Source organism: Ptychodera flava, chromosome 3, assembly GCF_041260155.1.
Source record: "Ptychodera flava strain L36383 chromosome 3, AS_Pfla_20210202, whole genome shotgun sequence".
NCBI classification, from domain to species: domain Eukaryota; kingdom Metazoa; phylum Hemichordata; class Enteropneusta; family Ptychoderidae; genus Ptychodera; species Ptychodera flava.
The window spans coordinates 19,007,654-19,026,031 of NC_091930.1; the positions used below are offsets into that span (position 1 = coordinate 19,007,654).

General features: G+C 38.6%; 1 protein-coding gene across 1 annotated transcript; it reads right to left on the reverse strand.

The window, feature by feature from the left end:
* Positions 1-5,861: 5,861 nt before the first annotated feature.
* Positions 5,862-13,902, reverse strand: LOC139128021 (protein SSUH2 homolog). Its single transcript, XM_070693891.1, has 12 exons — positions 13,842-13,902; positions 12,603-12,764; positions 11,872-12,033; positions 11,377-11,440; positions 11,021-11,150; positions 10,832-10,892; positions 10,364-10,488; positions 9,689-9,831; positions 9,190-9,282; positions 8,764-8,866; positions 8,102-8,206; positions 5,862-7,720 (listed from the first exon to the last, which is right to left on the reverse strand). Exons 1-12 carry the CDS (start codon positions 13,900-13,902, stop codon positions 7,568-7,570), a joined length of 1,362 nt encoding a protein of 453 aa, XP_070549992.1. The 3' UTR covers positions 5,862-7,567.
* Between the last annotated feature and the right edge of the window lie 4,476 nt (positions 13,903-18,378).

Genomic DNA, 18,378 nt, shown 5'->3' on the forward strand with positions numbered 1-18,378 from the left:
TCTGATGCAGTGTTTCCGCTGCCCGCTCGCCAAATCGCAAATGCGAGAAAAAAAGTAGCGTTTGGCGAGAAGATTTGGGCAAAAGTTAGCCAAACTTGCGAATCGAAAATTGCACTATGACGTCATCACTTTGTCTGTCCGCGCGCACATCGATGTCCTGCATTCAACTTGAGACGTCATGCTTTATCTCTCTACATCCCGACCTTATGCGTCAGGAGATCCTATTTGTAACACATACAGTATGAATAAATTGTAACGAAATAACTCACAAATTAATAGTACCGCATCTATATCATGACAAGTTGACTAAAATGTTGCGAAGTTTTGGGTTTGACTACGCGCAATGTGTGATAACTCCGTGCAGTGACAGCCATGTCATCGTCAACACTGAAGGATCGTAGTGACTGTGAAACTAAGCAAAAACGGCAAACTTTCCTTTTTGACTTTGGCTGCTCCACCAATATGGGGGGAACCACCCCTACAACACACATTCTACGCGCAAGTAAAGCTATGAAATGGAAAGAAAGATTATGATCAATGTACGAAAGTCGACCGTGAATTTGGAAAGGAAGGTAGCGGCATGCATACACATGGCATTTTTTAGAACGTAGAGCGAGTAAGGCACACCTGAATAGCGAAACTGTTCGTGGTGTATTGCTGCCAACAAGAAAATACCTTTACTGGCGTTAGAAACTTGTGTGAATTGCTTCCTTAAATATAAATTCGCGACAATTTTCATTGTATCACGGACCGTGGTGTATTGTGACGTGACATCGGACTTTCAGAGAAGGCGCTCGCTCGTCCGCTGAGTCGCCTAGTTCCGCATTCACATCGTGCAAATACGCTAAGTCTTGTCGCGATATTTGAGCATTTAACTTGATCGTCAGTGAAACAAAAAGATGTTTCTCCATATCAAAATGGTATATATTTGATATTTTACGGTTCTGTTTACATAATAGAGACGTGAACATTTGGATTTATGATCCGTGATTTCCGCGATCCATGGCAAGCTTGCTGTGAATACACACTGACGTCTTTGATGATGACCCCTGACCCGAGCGCCATTGATACGCTGTGCGCTGTCCGAGCATGCCGAGCGCCGAGCTTCGCTTGCTAAACTTCAAGCGTAAAGCAAATGTATTGGAAGTCTAAAAAAATGCACATATTTCTCAAGTCTGAGAGTATTTTACTTTCGAACTGCTACGAGAATGGATATCTGATTCGTTTGAAAAAACTAGTATGCTGAACCAGGTTTCGTGCCGTTGTCTGTAGCGATATGTACGGTATCGCACGATAGCGATTTCAGGTTTGTTACTGTTGCATACGCCTAACTTTGGACAAGTGTCGCTCGCGTGGTGTCGCTTGAAATTCGGACAAATTTTATGTTGTATGCGTGGATGATGTTGGCACCTTGTAATCTGAACCATAAATTGGTGTTACTTTTAGTATCCATAGTAGCACTAACAGGGTTTATTTCCGTCATTCTTACGGAAAATGCAGACAAATATTTATTTTTGCATATTAATGAGAAAGAAATGACGTCATTTGTGATCAGTGGTATCGGCTTGGCTAATTGAATATCTCGTTTGGCGAATAATTTTTTAGGGCTTCTAGCCAAATTTGCTACAAGATTTTGGAACCCAGGGGAAACACTGATATTGATTAAAATCAGATGTTGAGACAGCGACGTCCATACTTACGCAGCTCAGTATTCTCTTGTTGTTGAGAGGTGACAGCAAGAGAATCCGCGTAAGTATAGACGTCGCCGTACTCTACATCTGATTTTAATCAGATCGCAATTCACCCAATGTTTTGGAAAATTGAGTATTTTCTGATTTTCTAACAGCAGCCTTTTGCAATTTTATCATGAAATATTTGTCAGACTATTTGTTTGATTTTCACAGATGTGTGCATGAGTGTACAGAAACATACATAGAAGCAGACATGACAATATAACATGTCAAGTATGCAGGTATGTTTCTGGTGAAAATCTACAACATTCCAGACGAATTTTACACAACACAATGCAACCGACCATGGATGTAAAAATAGACAGACTGTAGAGATTTAATTTTATTGGAAATTTGAGCAATTTTGGTTATTTCAGCTAGATTTTGGATCAGAAGCTAAGTTTTCATTCATATCTACCAATAACTACTGAACTTTGATGGAAAACTGATTCACATCTGAACATTTTTTAAGTTCAGAAAATTCTGCCCATGACAGATATGATCTCACGCCATGGGCGCAAAGGCGTAGAAGTGCGCTAACAGTGTTGCAATATTGTGTTGGTAAAACTTGTCAAAAAATGACGATTTTCACAGAAATGTGTGTGCAGAAACGTACCTTGTGATTCCGATGCCTTTAGCGACTCTTACAATCCTAGGATTTCCTGAAATCGGGAATGGTTTCCGCAGTTTACGGGAATTTTCACGGAGAGGACACAACTGTGTCATTCAGACAGACTGCCATGTTTGAAATGAACGGACCAGTGTCCAGTAATCAGTTTGCACAGCGCCCCTTGCGGCCTGCCACAAGGGGGCGCTATGACCAATTACGCTATCAGAACTCAGTGACTGAGCGGACTCACAGTGACAGTTGGCGTAGGCTGCCGCAGACGACCCTGTTAGGTTAGGCGTAACTTCTTCTCTAGTTTTGCTTAGCAAAACAGACTGACTTTTCGACATATTTACCATCTATGTACGTTAAGCTGCTGTGCAGCTAACACGGAGAATACAGGTAAACTTGATGAGAATAGGCGTACACTAATATTTTTGCGTACGTTAAGTTGAAATGAAAAATTTAGGCACCGATTATGGCCGCAAAAAGTGATACAAGTATTTTTGATTTATTTTCTTGAATGAGAAATAAAGTTTACAAGTTGAATATTTTAATGTAAAGTCACTCAAATATGTACATTTCTATCTCCAAGCAAACAATATGTTGCTCTGTGTATTACTTGTAAATAAAACTTTGATGAATGCGAAACAAACCTTTGATTGACTTGTTTTATTTTTTACGGTTGTATCTGACCTTGTAGTTTTTAGAGTTTATCTGATGTACCATTATCTTCAACAAAGCATGCACATATAGGAAATACGCTTACAAACCATATTTTGATTTACTTCGTAACATACTTGGCGTTCTATTTCGATCTCACTGGCGACACAGAAACGAAAGTCTGGCATCCACTTCTTCCCTTCTACAAATATTGGAATGGGTCACGGTTACTGGTAACTCTTTGGAGAGGGGGGTCATGGGAACTGCGGTAAAAGGTCGTATGGGACCCATACGACCAATGTAAAACTGTATCCAAGGTACGTTGGCGATTCAAGTTGATGAAAGTTAAAACATGTTTGTCACAATGTAAATCGTAAAATCTGTATATTGCAGCTTTGCTGACGTAATGCATCCAGATGCCGTGCATGAAATATACATTCTTTTTTAAATAAGAAAGTCACACAGGCGCAGTTCCGACTACCCCAGCCCACCCTTCATTCCCCCACCCCGAATAATTCTGCTATGTCAATGTGTCGCCGGTAAATTGACAACCATATTTTAAACGATATTGCCATTTTTTGGAAAACAAGAAAATCAGACACAAATTGACTCCACGCGAATATATCCAGCTTTAGATGCAAAAAGTGCTGTCCATGTGATGTATCAGGATCGATGAGCAGTAGCAATAACGGTGAGTACAGAGAACTCTAGAGGGCGTGCTAAAGTGTCGCCGTACTTTCCATTCGTACAGCTAAAGCTGCAAAGATTTCTCGTTGAATTGTTAAGCATGTTCTAAAGCGTGATGGTGGAATTGACAAAAAACCCAAAGACAAAAGAGAATTTTTTGAAATTTGACACTAGAGGAACAGAAAGGATCATTTTTGTAGCACCGAAAATTGTATATTTGCCAATATTACATCATATCCAAAACCAAGATTCACACTGAGAATTTGAGAAACTTTAAGTCTCCTCATACTCCCATTCTAGTAAATGAATTACGTTCCACTCCATTCATTCATTAATGATGCATCAGCAAGAGGTGGCAGCTTTAGCTAATTCCAATGGCAGCTTTAGCTCCGTAGCCCCGCCTACACACTATTTATTAATGCCAAGTATCAAATTTTACGTATCGGCGAAGACATCAATTTCTCTCTATACTATCGAATTGAGAGAAATTACATTTTTTGTGTCCATGTGTGAAAATCAAAATCGCTCTTTCAACAACAATCATAGCTAAAACTAACTGGTCCTTGTTGACACTGTGTTACATACACACACTGTTTAACTGAAATAACTCGCAGGGGAATTACAGACCAACATAAAAGAGCTAAGAAGGGTTGGACATTTATTATCCTCAAAGGGGCAGCTGGAAGATAGACCACGTGGCATTATTGTCTTGTACCTGCCACGGCAGACTGAAAATCTTTTTCAGACTTGATGAACTCTGACAACACCGGGCAATTCAAACTACAAAGTACAAATTCTACCATTTTGCTTGTAATTTGGCGGCGGGTGATTTTCTCCAAATCACAGTCGTAAACTTTTACCATTCTACGAAATGAAGGGCCAAAGTGTCAATTAACAAAGTGAAGAAAAAACTTCAAAGTCTCTATTTTATTAAGGGTTCAAAGGTCAAAAACTACATGTAGCGAAAAGGGTTCAAAGTCCAGGGATATGTTTGTATAGCTTTTCATAAAGAGTGTACTTGTATTTTTCAAATTTTGATTTCAACACAAAACGCTTCAAGATAACCTAGAGCTGTTTTATTCGACCTGATACAGCGAAGCATCTTGTATGACGACAAAAAGTGTTGTGAAATCACCAGTTACATCACCACAACAAAACTTGGCCCGGCGTTCTTCATATTTAACAACCCAGCTTCTTCAAATCGATAAATCACGCACAGTGGACCATCTCTGATTAAAATATTACCTTCAGTGTCCATTGTAGAAGTATTAATTACCTTCACTGTACCGTATGTAGAATTTTTACATGTATTTGCATTGGATGAAGAGGGCGCCACCCTGGATTGCCGTATCTGTTGTCTAAACCGGCGGACTTTGCTGAACGTATGGTTTGGGTGTCGTTATCACTCTGATCTTGAACCTTATCAAATTCAAATACTGATGTAACCGTTCGAAGAGAAAGTAATAGACCTGAGACGTCCATCGACGATGTACAAATGCGATTGGTGAGTTCTTCAGATAGAAAGGCTCGCCAGTCTTGCTCATCTCTGTCTATGAGGGCGCTGCACTATATTAATATCAACTATTAGAAGCAGTTACTCTATGTGAAATGTTATATAACATTTCTTCATGGGATTGATGCCACCTTTTATTATTTGTAGCCACATGAATTTCTCTCTTTTCTTTCTTACATCATGTTATCATATCGGTTTCTTTACTCTCAGAATTGAAATTCTACTGTAATCCGTCTATTTTGTTTGTTTTCCTTAAGTAGCTCTGACTTGATGTAAACGAAATAAACATTTACTTAAACATCCGTTTGTATATGGTAATCTCATAGGTACTACATTTTAATTTTGTTTATATGACGTCACTAGGTCGCCATTTTACCAAATGATCCTCAAAATTTCAAAGTTGCAGACAGCGTATTTGGTGAATTTGATAGCTTAGAATTCTTTTTTAAAAAATTATTATTTTCAAAATCTCAAACGGACGCATGCAAAACAAAGTTCCATGCGATTCCTGGTGGCAGAGCAAGACGTCAGTATCAATGTGTTATTTGTATATTATGAGTGAATTCATCGCCATGAAATCTGAAGATGGGTCGAGCTGTCTTTCTAGGCCACAGTCAGCATTACTCAGCACCGGAGTGACAGAGACTAAGAGACTTGAAGCAAGTACAAACATAGAGATTCTTTATTTACAATCGAATTTCATCACGTGTGTGAGTGAATAGAAAGAAACTGGAGACAGATTTCATTTTGGTGTACGTGTGATAAGATCAATATAGCAGTCAACATTGCCTTGCAGAAAGCAATACAGAAACCGTCGAAGCTGCCCTGGGTTGAAAACATTAATTACACGACAAGTTTCACTAATAAACATCACCTTCTCATCTATTTTCCAGGTTGATCTGCTCCCGATACGCTGTAATTTTATCTATGTATAAACCGGAAACACGTTTTCAGTTCATCAGTGAGCTGTTTTACCACTGATAATCAACAAACTCTTTAAAAAGAAACTATTGTACAAAATGACACGATGCATAGAGGAATATTACGCCCCATAGCATAGTATTATTAACCATCAGTAAAATATTGAACCGATGTAAATGAACAACACAGAACATCATATGTGTGATCGTAATCTCTCACAGACACACGTGTAATTATATGTTCATGTATAGAAACTGATAATTTCTTCTGCTTTAGTTTTTCAAGCTCTTCGTATACAAAAAGGCTTTCAAACAAGACATAGTTAGTTTGGCATCATCTTTGATCAATGAAGCGACAAGCGATGTGTAATTACAACATTACAGTGTACAAAGGTGACAATTTGGAGTGGTAGAAATACTAAAAAATTGATAACACACAAATTTCTACTACGTTCCTTGATATAAAATTTACATTCTGATTTTTTATGTCAAATATTTACAAAAACATTTATTATTACACTTTGCACTTCTCGTTATTAGCACATGATACCGGATATTGGAATGAACACATCATTTGTTATGATCCGAGTGTGTTTTTTACAAATTTAACTGGTTTACATGATATCAACCTAACATGAAAAATACAGTAAAAATAAAATGTTTTAGGATTGAAATGCCTTAAAGTACGGAAACAAACTAAAAGGTCTGCTCGGAGAATAAAGTCGAGAATCGGACGGAAAGATAAACCATACTGCATTGCAGCATTTTGGCTGGGTGTAAATATTGTTAAAAGTCAACAAGTAGACAGCTGTCTTCCTACAGCAACTGGGACGACTGATTTCGCTATTCAAATGTTTTACCAAAACTGAATCAGACAATCGACGCACGCATGCGCAAATTTAAACGTCTGTTCATCACACTTCTTCTTTGGAGCCTTTGTCGCTGGACATACAAGCAGTGCGCATGCCTAAAGTCTACATGAAGGAGCTCGATGGCGGTCATTTTGTAAAGTTAACAATTTACTCATATAGTGACGACATAAACGCAAAAATGTCGTATCCGTGTTATAAAAATCACATACACCTTTCTTGGTATAAAAGTACGGCCAGATGACCAAATATTATAAATTAAAGTCTTTGATAAATATAATGGGTTTGACTGTTAGATGACAACCTTCACATAAAAAAACAATATTTCACAAAGTTTTGGACAAATGAAACAAAGTTGATAGATTGCGAAGGATACAATACTCTGTACCATATTTAGGGTGCTTAAACACTTTGTATAAAATATTACAGCCAGATCATCTTGTAAATCACGTGACTGATTCATATTGTGTGTGGTACTCTGAAACACTGCGGTGACACCTGCTGTAATGTGCATACTATCTACATATTTCTTATTTACATATCATTTACATATGATTTACATACAGCTCAGATACAGCCTATATTATTGTACAGCAATAACAGCAACAGCAGTTGTGTGGATATTTGGGGAAGTACACCTTGTGTTCGTAGCCATAGACCCAAAATTTTCCAGGCTTTTCTTTCCATGTGTAGGAAGCCTCAGACACTGGAACTCCGCGCAGACCATGTTTCTGTAAAAAAGCAAAAAATACATATACGTAATTAAATATTTGTTGAAAAGGTTTAATAGTGTTATATTTTACAAATTTCTTCTTTTACAGTTGATCTTGGTGTTAATAATGTTGTTTTTACATTTGATTTTTGTTGCCTGATAGCAGAAACTAGTGTCCGCACACCCCCATGGCGTTTTCCGTCGTGGGGAGCGCCCTCAGGCGACAAGTGATATGTATACGCAGGGGACTGGTTTTAATTTTACAAATGTCACTGGATGAATCCGGATTTTATCACGTAACCATGGTGTTGGATGGGACGCGCAGCTTGATCTCACAACAAATTAGCGTGATTCGACATCGGACGTACAAACTCAAGTTCAACTACACAATGGTGCATACCTGTTTCAGTATACGTTCACTGGTCCATTTCGTTCTGTGTTTCTCCACCAACTTTCGTGATATGTCGTTGATGTCTTGTACAGGGAACGTCGTGATGGGATTGACCTGTAAGATCAAAACACACCCAGGGATGGTTTTTAGGTACATTTTTCTTTTAATTGAAGATCACGTTTATGTTCGTATTTCAACATTTGTATATCATAAGACTTTGTCGAAGAACCTTATGTCATAATGTTCCAGTAATTTTCGCAGTTGACAGATAAATACAAAGCATATTCATGATTTACACAGAATTATTTGCATAAATTTAAATGTCGAAACAATGCTCATTGATATAATTGCTCAAGGAATGCTAATCCATCTCGCAAGAGTGCAAATACATTGTATTTTTGGAATTTTAAAACTGTAAATGAAGATTGCTTTCTAGTTAAAGATGACGTTATGAAATACACACTGTGTCGATAAACAGCATACTGAGTTGATGAGAGTAGGAGTAGAACAAGACTGTTCTGAAAAATCTATACACAATCGAAAAAACTACAAATCTAATTGAGTGCCAATAAAATTATGAAAGAATGGAGCTTTTGAGCATCGGAGCTCTTTGAAGGAATTCATCTATAAAATTAATAGGCTGTCAACAGACTATATCACATTACACTTACCATATCACCCTCAATGCTGTAAAGATTTTCTCCTTCGACGTCACGGACCAGGTTGTTTGGTAAAGCTGTTTTGCCTTCAATCTGGTCATCGTTGTGCACGATACTGCAAAACAAAACAATATTCCCTTAGAAAACATGTAACCTTGACTCAATATCACATCTCCAAAATATGTCGTCGTTGATGATCTTTAATGTTTGCTCTCAGTTACTGTGACGTTTCGCATTTGAATTTTTTAAACGTACAAGACGCACTCACACAACAACGGCAAAGAGAGAGAGAGAGAGAGAGAGAGAGAGAGAGAGAGAGAGAGAGAGAGAGAGAGAGAGAGAGAGATGCCTCTTACAATAAGCTTTTTGTTTGATTCTCGAGCATAGACATTGTAATGTCCACACACATCAGTATAATATCGACAAACGAAAACTTACTATTTTGATTTGACGACAATGTAAAACCTGAGTTGTTTGTAGCCTTCACAGACTGAGCACGTGATTACCGCGTGACCATTGCAGCGAAAACATCTGTTGAATGCAAAAGACAACAAAGTCAGCAATAGTGTTTATGAGGGTGACCATTAAAGAAGTACATGAGAGAATGACAAAAACTAGGTTATCTACAAAAATACCAGGATTAATATACGGGTACATTGTGTAGCGAAGTGTACGATGTACGAGAACATCAATCCCGACCATTCGTGAATAACCTTATTATTATAAACCTTTATAGTCACATTTTGCCTCTCATGACGACTCAGAAACTCACTGTACGACAAACTCCATACTTAACAGACGCGGGTTTATAATAATCTCAGTTCTGTGCGTCAATATTATAGATTGCATGGGATTCGTCTCATACATTAAAAACGAACGTTGACGTCCATATAACTTGAAGGAAATACGTAAATGATCTCATCTTAAAAATTCTCACATTCGTTTTCCCTTGCCACTGCAGTGTTGACAAGTCTCTTTCTTCTTCATACCGCTGCCTTTACACTTTTTACATCTGACTTTTCCCAGCCCCTTGCATCGGTAACATTTGCAAAAACCGCGGCCGTTGCAGCCATGGCATACCTTAAAGATAAACAAGTCAGTTGAACCAATCAGAAAAAGAGTTTATCAAATTTACCCCAGTCAAACTTTTTCAGATTTTTGCCAAATATTTTGATGAAAAACTTAGCCAATGAAATGAAATGTCCGTTTGGTCCAAAATTATCAAAAAAAATAGAGAAAAATTCATAGAAAATGGTAAAATGTTGCACAAAAAGTTTGGCGGGAAAATTACAGCACTCAAAGGGTTAAAGACACGCCATGGTCACAGAATGAATGTTTACATCTACAGTTTTTGTTGTACAATTCTGTTAATTTAGATGTATTTGAAGTTGCCTCTATAAAATTTGCATGCAGTATATTCGCACAGATAGTACAGACAGTCTTCGAGTTTTTAAAAAACAAGATTGGTTGGTAAAAAAAATAAGTTCATTCAACAGGCTTCAAACAGAAGACAAGAAAGATACTGCAAAATAACGTAAAAGTTCGAAAAAACAGTCCCAGGTGAGAATTCCACCTTAATATTCAGTATTGAGAGAGCAATGACTTGACTTACATCCACAGTTGACGTGTAAGGCACATTGACGACTTTCTCGTGTTCATAGAACATGCTATCTGGCGGTATATCCAGGTTCCATACGGCTGGAGGTCCGACGGTGCCGGCTCTCTCGATGTCCTCCCCTGAAATTGATTAAATAGATCGTTAGGGAGACGACAGAAAGTCTGGATATGAACGATAGAGGGCTGGCTACTACCTTGGCGGTCTGTGGCACGGGAGTTAATCTGAGCCTCACCCGAGGCTCAGCTAGTGTTGGTATAAAACTCAAACAAAATTTCAATGTGAAATTAAAATGCTCCTGGCAAAATATACAACGATTGAGTCGACAGAACGAACTACTCTGATATACTATAGAGAACAGACTAAGAAAGTGTTGATGGGTTACACTGGGAATTACTCTAAAAATGCAAAATGTTGAAGTATAAACTTGGTAGAATATTTATGTTTATTGTCCAAACATCTTACCTTTGTACGGTGCGAATAAACGAAGAGTTGTTCGCTGTTCTGAGAACGTAGAAATGGTGTACTGAAAGAAAAGTGTCGAGGAATATGAGTGGCATTGAATTATTATTCCCAATAATTGCTATTTAGAACCTCCCTCCTTCCCCTTCCATTTTATTGAGTAATAGTCGATTAACAGAAAATTCGACTTACATGATACGCTGATGACGGTACAACGGATTCTATCGTCATCTCCTGGGCTGGTTTTTTGCCATAGCAACAGTGACTTTTCACGTGCTTTATCAACGCATCTTTTGCAGAATCGTCGTCAATGTCTGTCACCCTGAAAAATCGTAAAAAACAGTGTTAATTTAAGTCTTTGATCCAGTCATGGAGAGGCCACACACAATCTCGTGTGCAGGAAGTATACACTACTCCAGTTTGATGAGGCTATTCCCGTGTTAATGTTGTGCATGCGCAGTTTCATTTCTAAGAAAGACAAAATAACGGAGGTTACAGCGTATGCTCCTTGAAAATGAATTTTTTAAGATAAAGATAGTTACACTTACGAGGTAAAGTTTTCCGGAGCGGTCTGTACGAAGGCGTTTGGAGCCGGCGGGACGACCGGTTTACCTGCGAAAATATTACATGCACCATTTAAGCTGTTCTATCATGTAGCTGTATTATTATGGAGGCGGCCATATTTTGGTGCGACACGCGTTTATTATTTGTCTGACTGAAACCTCCCCATGCAGTCCCACTGGATAATTGTACCTGAGTTAACATCTCTTGGTAAGAACATTTCTATGAACTAATTTAAATATAAATATAAAATCATGAAAATAATGTCAAAAGTTGCAGCTCATGTACCTTTCAAATGACACTAATTATAAGAAACTCAAACATAAAAACTTAAAACACATCCTTTTTGTCAAACTTTTAGATTGTATCAAAAGATCTGGTCCGACATCCAGAACTTCACTCACTACAAACTTTGTTGCGGACATGCGCAGACCAACTGCAGGTAAGAGCTCAAAATCTCATCTGCATATAAGAGAACTCACTTTCTTTGACTGAGGTAAACTCATATCCGGGTATCGGCTGCAAAGCCTGGTTCATCGGATAAGACGGTTCAATAGCATTCTCGTTGTCTTCAACCTCGGTGTCGGGAGCGTCAGCCCAGTTGAAACTCGGATGTTTCGCTTCTCCACCCGGGGGCTGCCACGCTGTCATGATAACGGGGACAAAGTCATTCAGATCGCATCGTCATAAAACCACAGTTGTTCAACCTAAACCGTGATAAAACCATAGACATACAGTAGAAGCGAGAACCTCTTCATAGAATTTCTAGCAATCCAACATTACTGACTTTTGCAACAGCAGGAAACGACAGCATACCTCACAGTGTTTTTTTTTGTAATAGCGTAATCACGGAGGGAACCGTACTACATAGCACAAGCTCTTGACTCAATGCAGGCGAACAGCCAGCCGTCACTTATGCAATATGCATCAGTGAAGGCTGGCAGTTCGCCTGCACTGAGTCAAGAGCCTGTGCCTAAATAGTGTGCATGAGCCACTGCATTTCCGTTCAAATTAATGGAAGACATTGCGCGCTTTGTCAAAATCTAGGTCTTGTGTGGGGCTTCTATCCGAGACATTCGTGTAAGAGAAGACGATATAATGATACGTAGACGTGCGAGGTCACTCAAAATAACTGTAAAGGAAACAGGGCAAACAAATATACGAAATTTATGCAGAATCCAAAACCATTTTATTCTTCGTATTTTTCACTTACGTCCTGGTTGCGTTGAGGGCGCCATGCCAGGCGTGGCTGGTGTGTAAATCTGCAGCGTTTGCCAGTCACCTTGTGGGTTAGGGGTCGTTCCATTATAAGCTGAGGGTGGAGGAGGTGCCGTCGGTGGGGGTGAGGTCGTCTGCGCCGTGTCTGGCACCGTACCTATAAAGAATAGATTACAAAACATTATTTTGTAGTCTGCTTTCTCAATATTGTTTAGTTTGTTATCAGGAGGTAATGTTGTTGTGTTGTTGTTTTCTTCCATAAATTAAAATTATCATAACTTAAATGCAATTCTTTTATGGAGATGTTGAAAGACTGTCGTTCGTACAGAGAGAATACGGCCTATGGCATGGCGAATACTTGGTAGTTTAAAGGGACAACCGCCGTTGGCCTAACTTTTGATATTTTCAATATTGGTGTTCTATACAGAACCGATTACATTTTAACTTTTGCTGCCTAAGTCATGTTGAAATGTTAAAATACTAGTCCACTAGTCTGCAAGCGAAATACATTGTTTACAATATGTTTTTGCTAATACATGTATATACATTCTACTCCGGACTAGAATCAATTTAGCAAACAATAATTCTGTACATTATACACGTAAGGCAGTGTTGACATAACGTTACTGCACTCTGCATTCGCTAAATCTAAATTGCAACGGAAGAGCGCATGAGTTCAAATCATCTCTCTCCATGAGATTTATCCTATCCCTTACTGCCTTGTCGTTATGTCGGATTAACTGAGATTCGAGGCTCAGCCGGGTCCGGTCAGGCCACTTTGTTACGTGACATGTGAAATAAAATGGTTTTGTCGTCGTCACTTTAGTGAAGATACATTGTAGGCTCCCCGAAAACACAAATTTCATTCTCATCTTCGGTTTCTTGCAAAATGACGCGGCGACGCGTTTTTTTATTGAACTTCTATTCTTCTATGACAAGATTCGACGTTCGACACAGAAAAAAAGGAACGTAAATGTTTACTAAGGGAGCCGTCATTATTCACGGCCTGGGGGGTCGGAGGACTGTGCACGTGAGGGGGTCACTCAAAAATTTAAAACTTCAAGGAGGGGTTGCTCAAAATGTGGAGAGCAAGAAGGGAATTACTCAATTTTTTGTGCGAAATAACCTGAGATACCTCTCAGATTGCACCATTCACACATAAATTTCTAAAAATTTTCTATGCAAGATGGGGACAGCCCCCCCCCCCCTGACACTTTCCCCCTCAGCCTCTCACGTGTTTTGCCCTGTACATTCAAATTCTGCCCAGTCAGATATCCTATTGAAAAGCCTTTCATGTGCGCTACCAATTCAAATTAATCAAATATTAAACTATATGGTAGGATACTGGTTACAGCCTGAGCTTTTATATCTGTATTTTGTTGTCACTTTGCATTTCATTTTGTTGGGTTCACCTTTTCCAACCGCAATGAGATAACTGATGATAATCTGGCAGGGTACATTAGGATTTGAAAGGCCTTTACTATTGCTGCTTTTTGTAAATTTTATTAATACATGTATTGGCATTTCACTTTTCTAAGTGAGTTAGAGAGAGGCGGTTTACTCAAATTCATCATGGTTGGAAGGGATTTTTCGAAATTTCGGAGTTTCCGATGAAATTCATCCAACCCCCTCCCACCAGGCCGTAAATAATGAAGGCTCCCTTACACCAAAGATCCTTGAGCGAGAGGATCAAGGATCCAATGCTTGCACTGCGCATGTGTAATTGTGACCTACACTCCTACAGCGTTGTTTAATCGATAATGAAGCTCGGCTCGGCAACGGATTATAGATTGCTATTGTTCTCTGTTCACAATGTACAATGCGCATGTGCAATCCTACAGAAAAGCGTATCGAACTGCTTTTTCCACTATGATTTTTTCAAGGGAACGTGAAACAAAACCTTTACTTTCTGGTCTTACTTATTACCGTCCACTTTGCAATCGAGCTAACCAAAATGCAGCAGGCCACTTTTGTTTCAATTTGTTGCATTACTCTGTCAAATGTCGTGTGCGACTTGCCATATATGATTACTCAAGACCCTCTTGGCACGAATCCATACGGGATCAAAAATCAACCATATGATATATTATGTCTACGACTCGTAGGTCAACACTGCAATCGATTTCGTGGTTGACTATTTGACAACAAACTAATAAACATTACACAATAGTACCCTGGTTTCTATTGCCTGTAGCCTGCCACTATTTTTTTCACATTGTTCACAGCCTGTCGACAGACAGTGAAACTAGCTATTGGCAAAATTACATCATTCAAACACGATTGGATCTAATTGGGACAATTAGATGGTGAAGTTATGTCGATTTAATCTGCAAATGTAAGCTCAGCTGCTTTTGTTTTTAAGTTAACACACTAGTGTTTATGAGTAATTTGTAATATTGCAACATTCAGCTATACGGCACCTAGCACTTTTGAGAAATGTTAAACATATGAAGATACAATTATCCCAAATTAGTTCCAATCATGTTTTCATCACCTTTAAGGGCTTAATCATTTCATGACAGAAACTCTCCCATTGAATGTTCAAGTGACCCCTGACCTCCTTGCATTCATTAGCCACAGCTTAGGCTATTTGAACTGACGAGATCAGATACGCAACTTTCAAAACACCACTGGCTGGTCTCTTTAAATACTCGGTTTAACTTCAACGAATATTTCATGTCCGTACGTCCTGGTATTTATCTATCTGTATGGCAAACGCCAGCATTTGCTACGTCCCACGCAATATTGCTATGCACTGATTTTTATTGTCGGTATTTGTAGAACTTGGCGGTATCTTGATAGTTCCGGTGGAATGCCAAGAGTTGTGGAAATTTACCACAATGGCCACTCTTCGTTCAACTTGATAATTTAAACATGGGTGTATCGATATCGTAAAATCAAAATATGTGATATAATTAAGATTTCAATGTGACTCAATATAGGCAGATATATGAAGTTTAGATCTATTGTGACTTTTTCGCGAGCAAAAAGTCATATAGAAGAATGGTATGTATTAACTATTTTTATCAAATGAGGTGTTATTTAAATGGAAAGCGTTTGAAGGGATGAAACAAAGTATTAGAAACACTTTAAATGAAAATTTTAAGAGACAGATATACCGGATGGCAGGAAATAAAGTGCTTTGACAAAGTTTAATGCCTCATTCAATACGTCTCCGCTCGATGCTTCATTTATTCGGAGCTGGCGGGAGAATGCCTTCAGGTACGAAAACGGTCAACAGAAAATTCGCAGATTTCATACACCGAGTGGGACTCACGTCTACAGCAAGTGTAAAGTTCATCCTAAACAAATTGAATACAGGCTTACAACCGCTTTGATAAATAGTGCGAGAGACATTGTACACAAAAGTACACTTGCTCAACATAATACATGTCCATAATACACATGTACATAATACATAGTACATGTACTTCATGAAACCAAAGCAAAACTGAATAGAAGTAGAGACGATATAAACCACAATGACGTCAACGCAAACACACCTTATCTCTTGACCTCACATGACCTGTGTCAATTAGTTCGTGGTACCGCTATCCGTAATAACGCAGACATCGATCTTAAAGAATTCCTCCCTCACCAACAAACAACGTAATGCCTGATGCTACAGTGTGCGTAGAAATGCACTGCCCCGTCCACAGTAAACATCGATTTATTTCTCTCCGCCCGCTTATTAGATTTAAAATTTGCCCGCCCGCAGAAAAGAACTGCGGACAGACACCTTTTTGCACGAACAGCTTAGGTGGCGGCGCCTGATAGAACCAATTGATGGTGATTTCTCACGTTTACTACACTGAACTGTTAGGAGGAATTATGCGCATGGAATCTTCATCCATTACCACTTCATACACTTTAAGGTTTTGCTGGTAACTTTGTCTTTGGCAATATGCTAGACGAGGGGTACCAATCTGATTGGCGGCTATACACACAGGGGCATCGCAAAGTTGTGGTTGATGGCATATTTTTTTTTTGTACTATCGTACGTAAGTGTATTCAGCATGGTCCTGACGAACAAATCTGTAGGTATTAGCTTAAAACTACAACAGCTCTGCCGTTACACAATCACAGCTTAGGTTACAAAAATAAAAGGCTCAATTCAAAACGTACCATACTTCAGGAAGTAATCGTTCATTGGCTAACAATAAAAAACAAACATTTTATCGGATGAAAGATAAAATCGTAAATACTTGAACGACTGAAAGCGCTGAAGACTTACATAATTATGCTGATATTATAGGATATTAATCGATGGTTATTTTACTTTGTCGTATTCTCGCGTTGTTCGCGTAGCCGTACAACATCGAGTCGAAGGCGAGAACGGCCCAAAAGGTGATATACAAATAACTTACACTTTCATTAATAACTCCGATCAAGTTGAAATTTTGATACACCGAATGTCATCTCTACCAATCCCACATATGGATTCAGTCAAGTGAACTTGTCAATCATTGATTGTCTCGCGCTGTCTCGATGCCAAAGCAAGTCCGTCATCCAGCGAGCAGGCCAGCAAATCTGTAATCAGAATTGTAAGCTTATTTTCGAATGTATTAATGAAGAAAAAGCAACAGAAAATCCAAACTGTTGTTCGTTATATAGGGAGGTATCGTATCTTACAAAAAATCTTAAGCTGACAATCTTAGTGATCCGGAAAAGATCTGTTCGATGGCACGCAGATTACTTTATTGCATGTTTTGTGGCCACAAAGCCGTTGCCCGCACCGGTCCCCGCCGGCGTCAATAGTCAATCCCAAGACTGGTGTTTATCTTTATGGCTGCAGCTGGCCAAACTTGCACATGTAAACTTAAGCCCTCTTTTCACGGCAACAAATGCATACAAACACGTGTTAAAATGTGCTGCGTGTAACAACATTCCTATTATATTTTCAGTTTTGTATATACATGCCGTCACCAACTTGATCATGGCTATCAGAAATACTTGTTAAAGAATCATTGCATTCCTTAACATTTTAGCATTCTTTCTGATAGTGATGATCAAGCTGATGTGAGTTCTTTCAGGAAAATGACTTTACGAAGTATACTACGTGTACCAATATTGGCATGCTGCCACTGAAGTTAGGTGAACCACAAGTAGGAAGATGCATTCTAACCACAAGTAGTAAGATGCATGCTAAACAAAAATTTGACCATTGTTCAGAACTCCATTTAGTGATGGGCTATAGCTGAGAAAGTTATATCTATCTAGTATTCAAGAACCAGATGCATAACAGTTATATTTGAAATAGAAACCGACAACTTTGGCCTTCTTTCCCATCGTCAACTTTTATGAATATTGAATGTGATGAACAGGAAATATATATGGAATTATACATGTAATTTTGCATTGTATTGTAATCGGTTTTAGTGAGTTTTTAATACGTAATGCATTTTGCTATATCAGGAGGCATAATACGTGCCATTTGTTGTCCTATAACAATGATGTAAATTTGGAGATCTCTTAAAACATACATACCTTAAACCTATAGTGTTTACTGACTAAATCTGATATCACATACCATGGTAAGTAGGTAAAAATACTCAATACAACCGCTTTTCTGATTTTGCATTTTTGGAAGTAAGACTGTCCTGGCAGGATAGGTGTTAAATGTGTGCATCAAAAATACATTTATTCTTTTGCTGTTTTTTATGTTTATGAACACTGAATTAACTTAAATTCATCCAGTATCCTCCAATAGTGAGATGCAACAAACCAACCATTACGTTTAGTGCAAGAAAATACAAGGGCAGGTCGAAGCC

Excerpts from the sequence above, each read along its gene's own strand:
- LOC139128021 (XM_070693891.1), bottom strand. The coding sequence starts at position 13,902 with ATGAAAGGCTTTTCAATAGGATATCTGACTGGGCAGAATTTGAATGTA. Across the intron at positions 11,441-11,871 it reads GTTTACCTCAGTCAAAGAAA|GTAAACCGGTCGTCCCGCCG; the intron begins GTGAGTTCTCTT and ends ATATTTTCGCAG. Across the intron at positions 9,283-9,688 it reads AGTGGCAAGGGAAAACGAAT|ATGTTTTCGCTGCAATGGTC; the intron begins GTGAGAATTTTT and ends TGCATTCAACAG.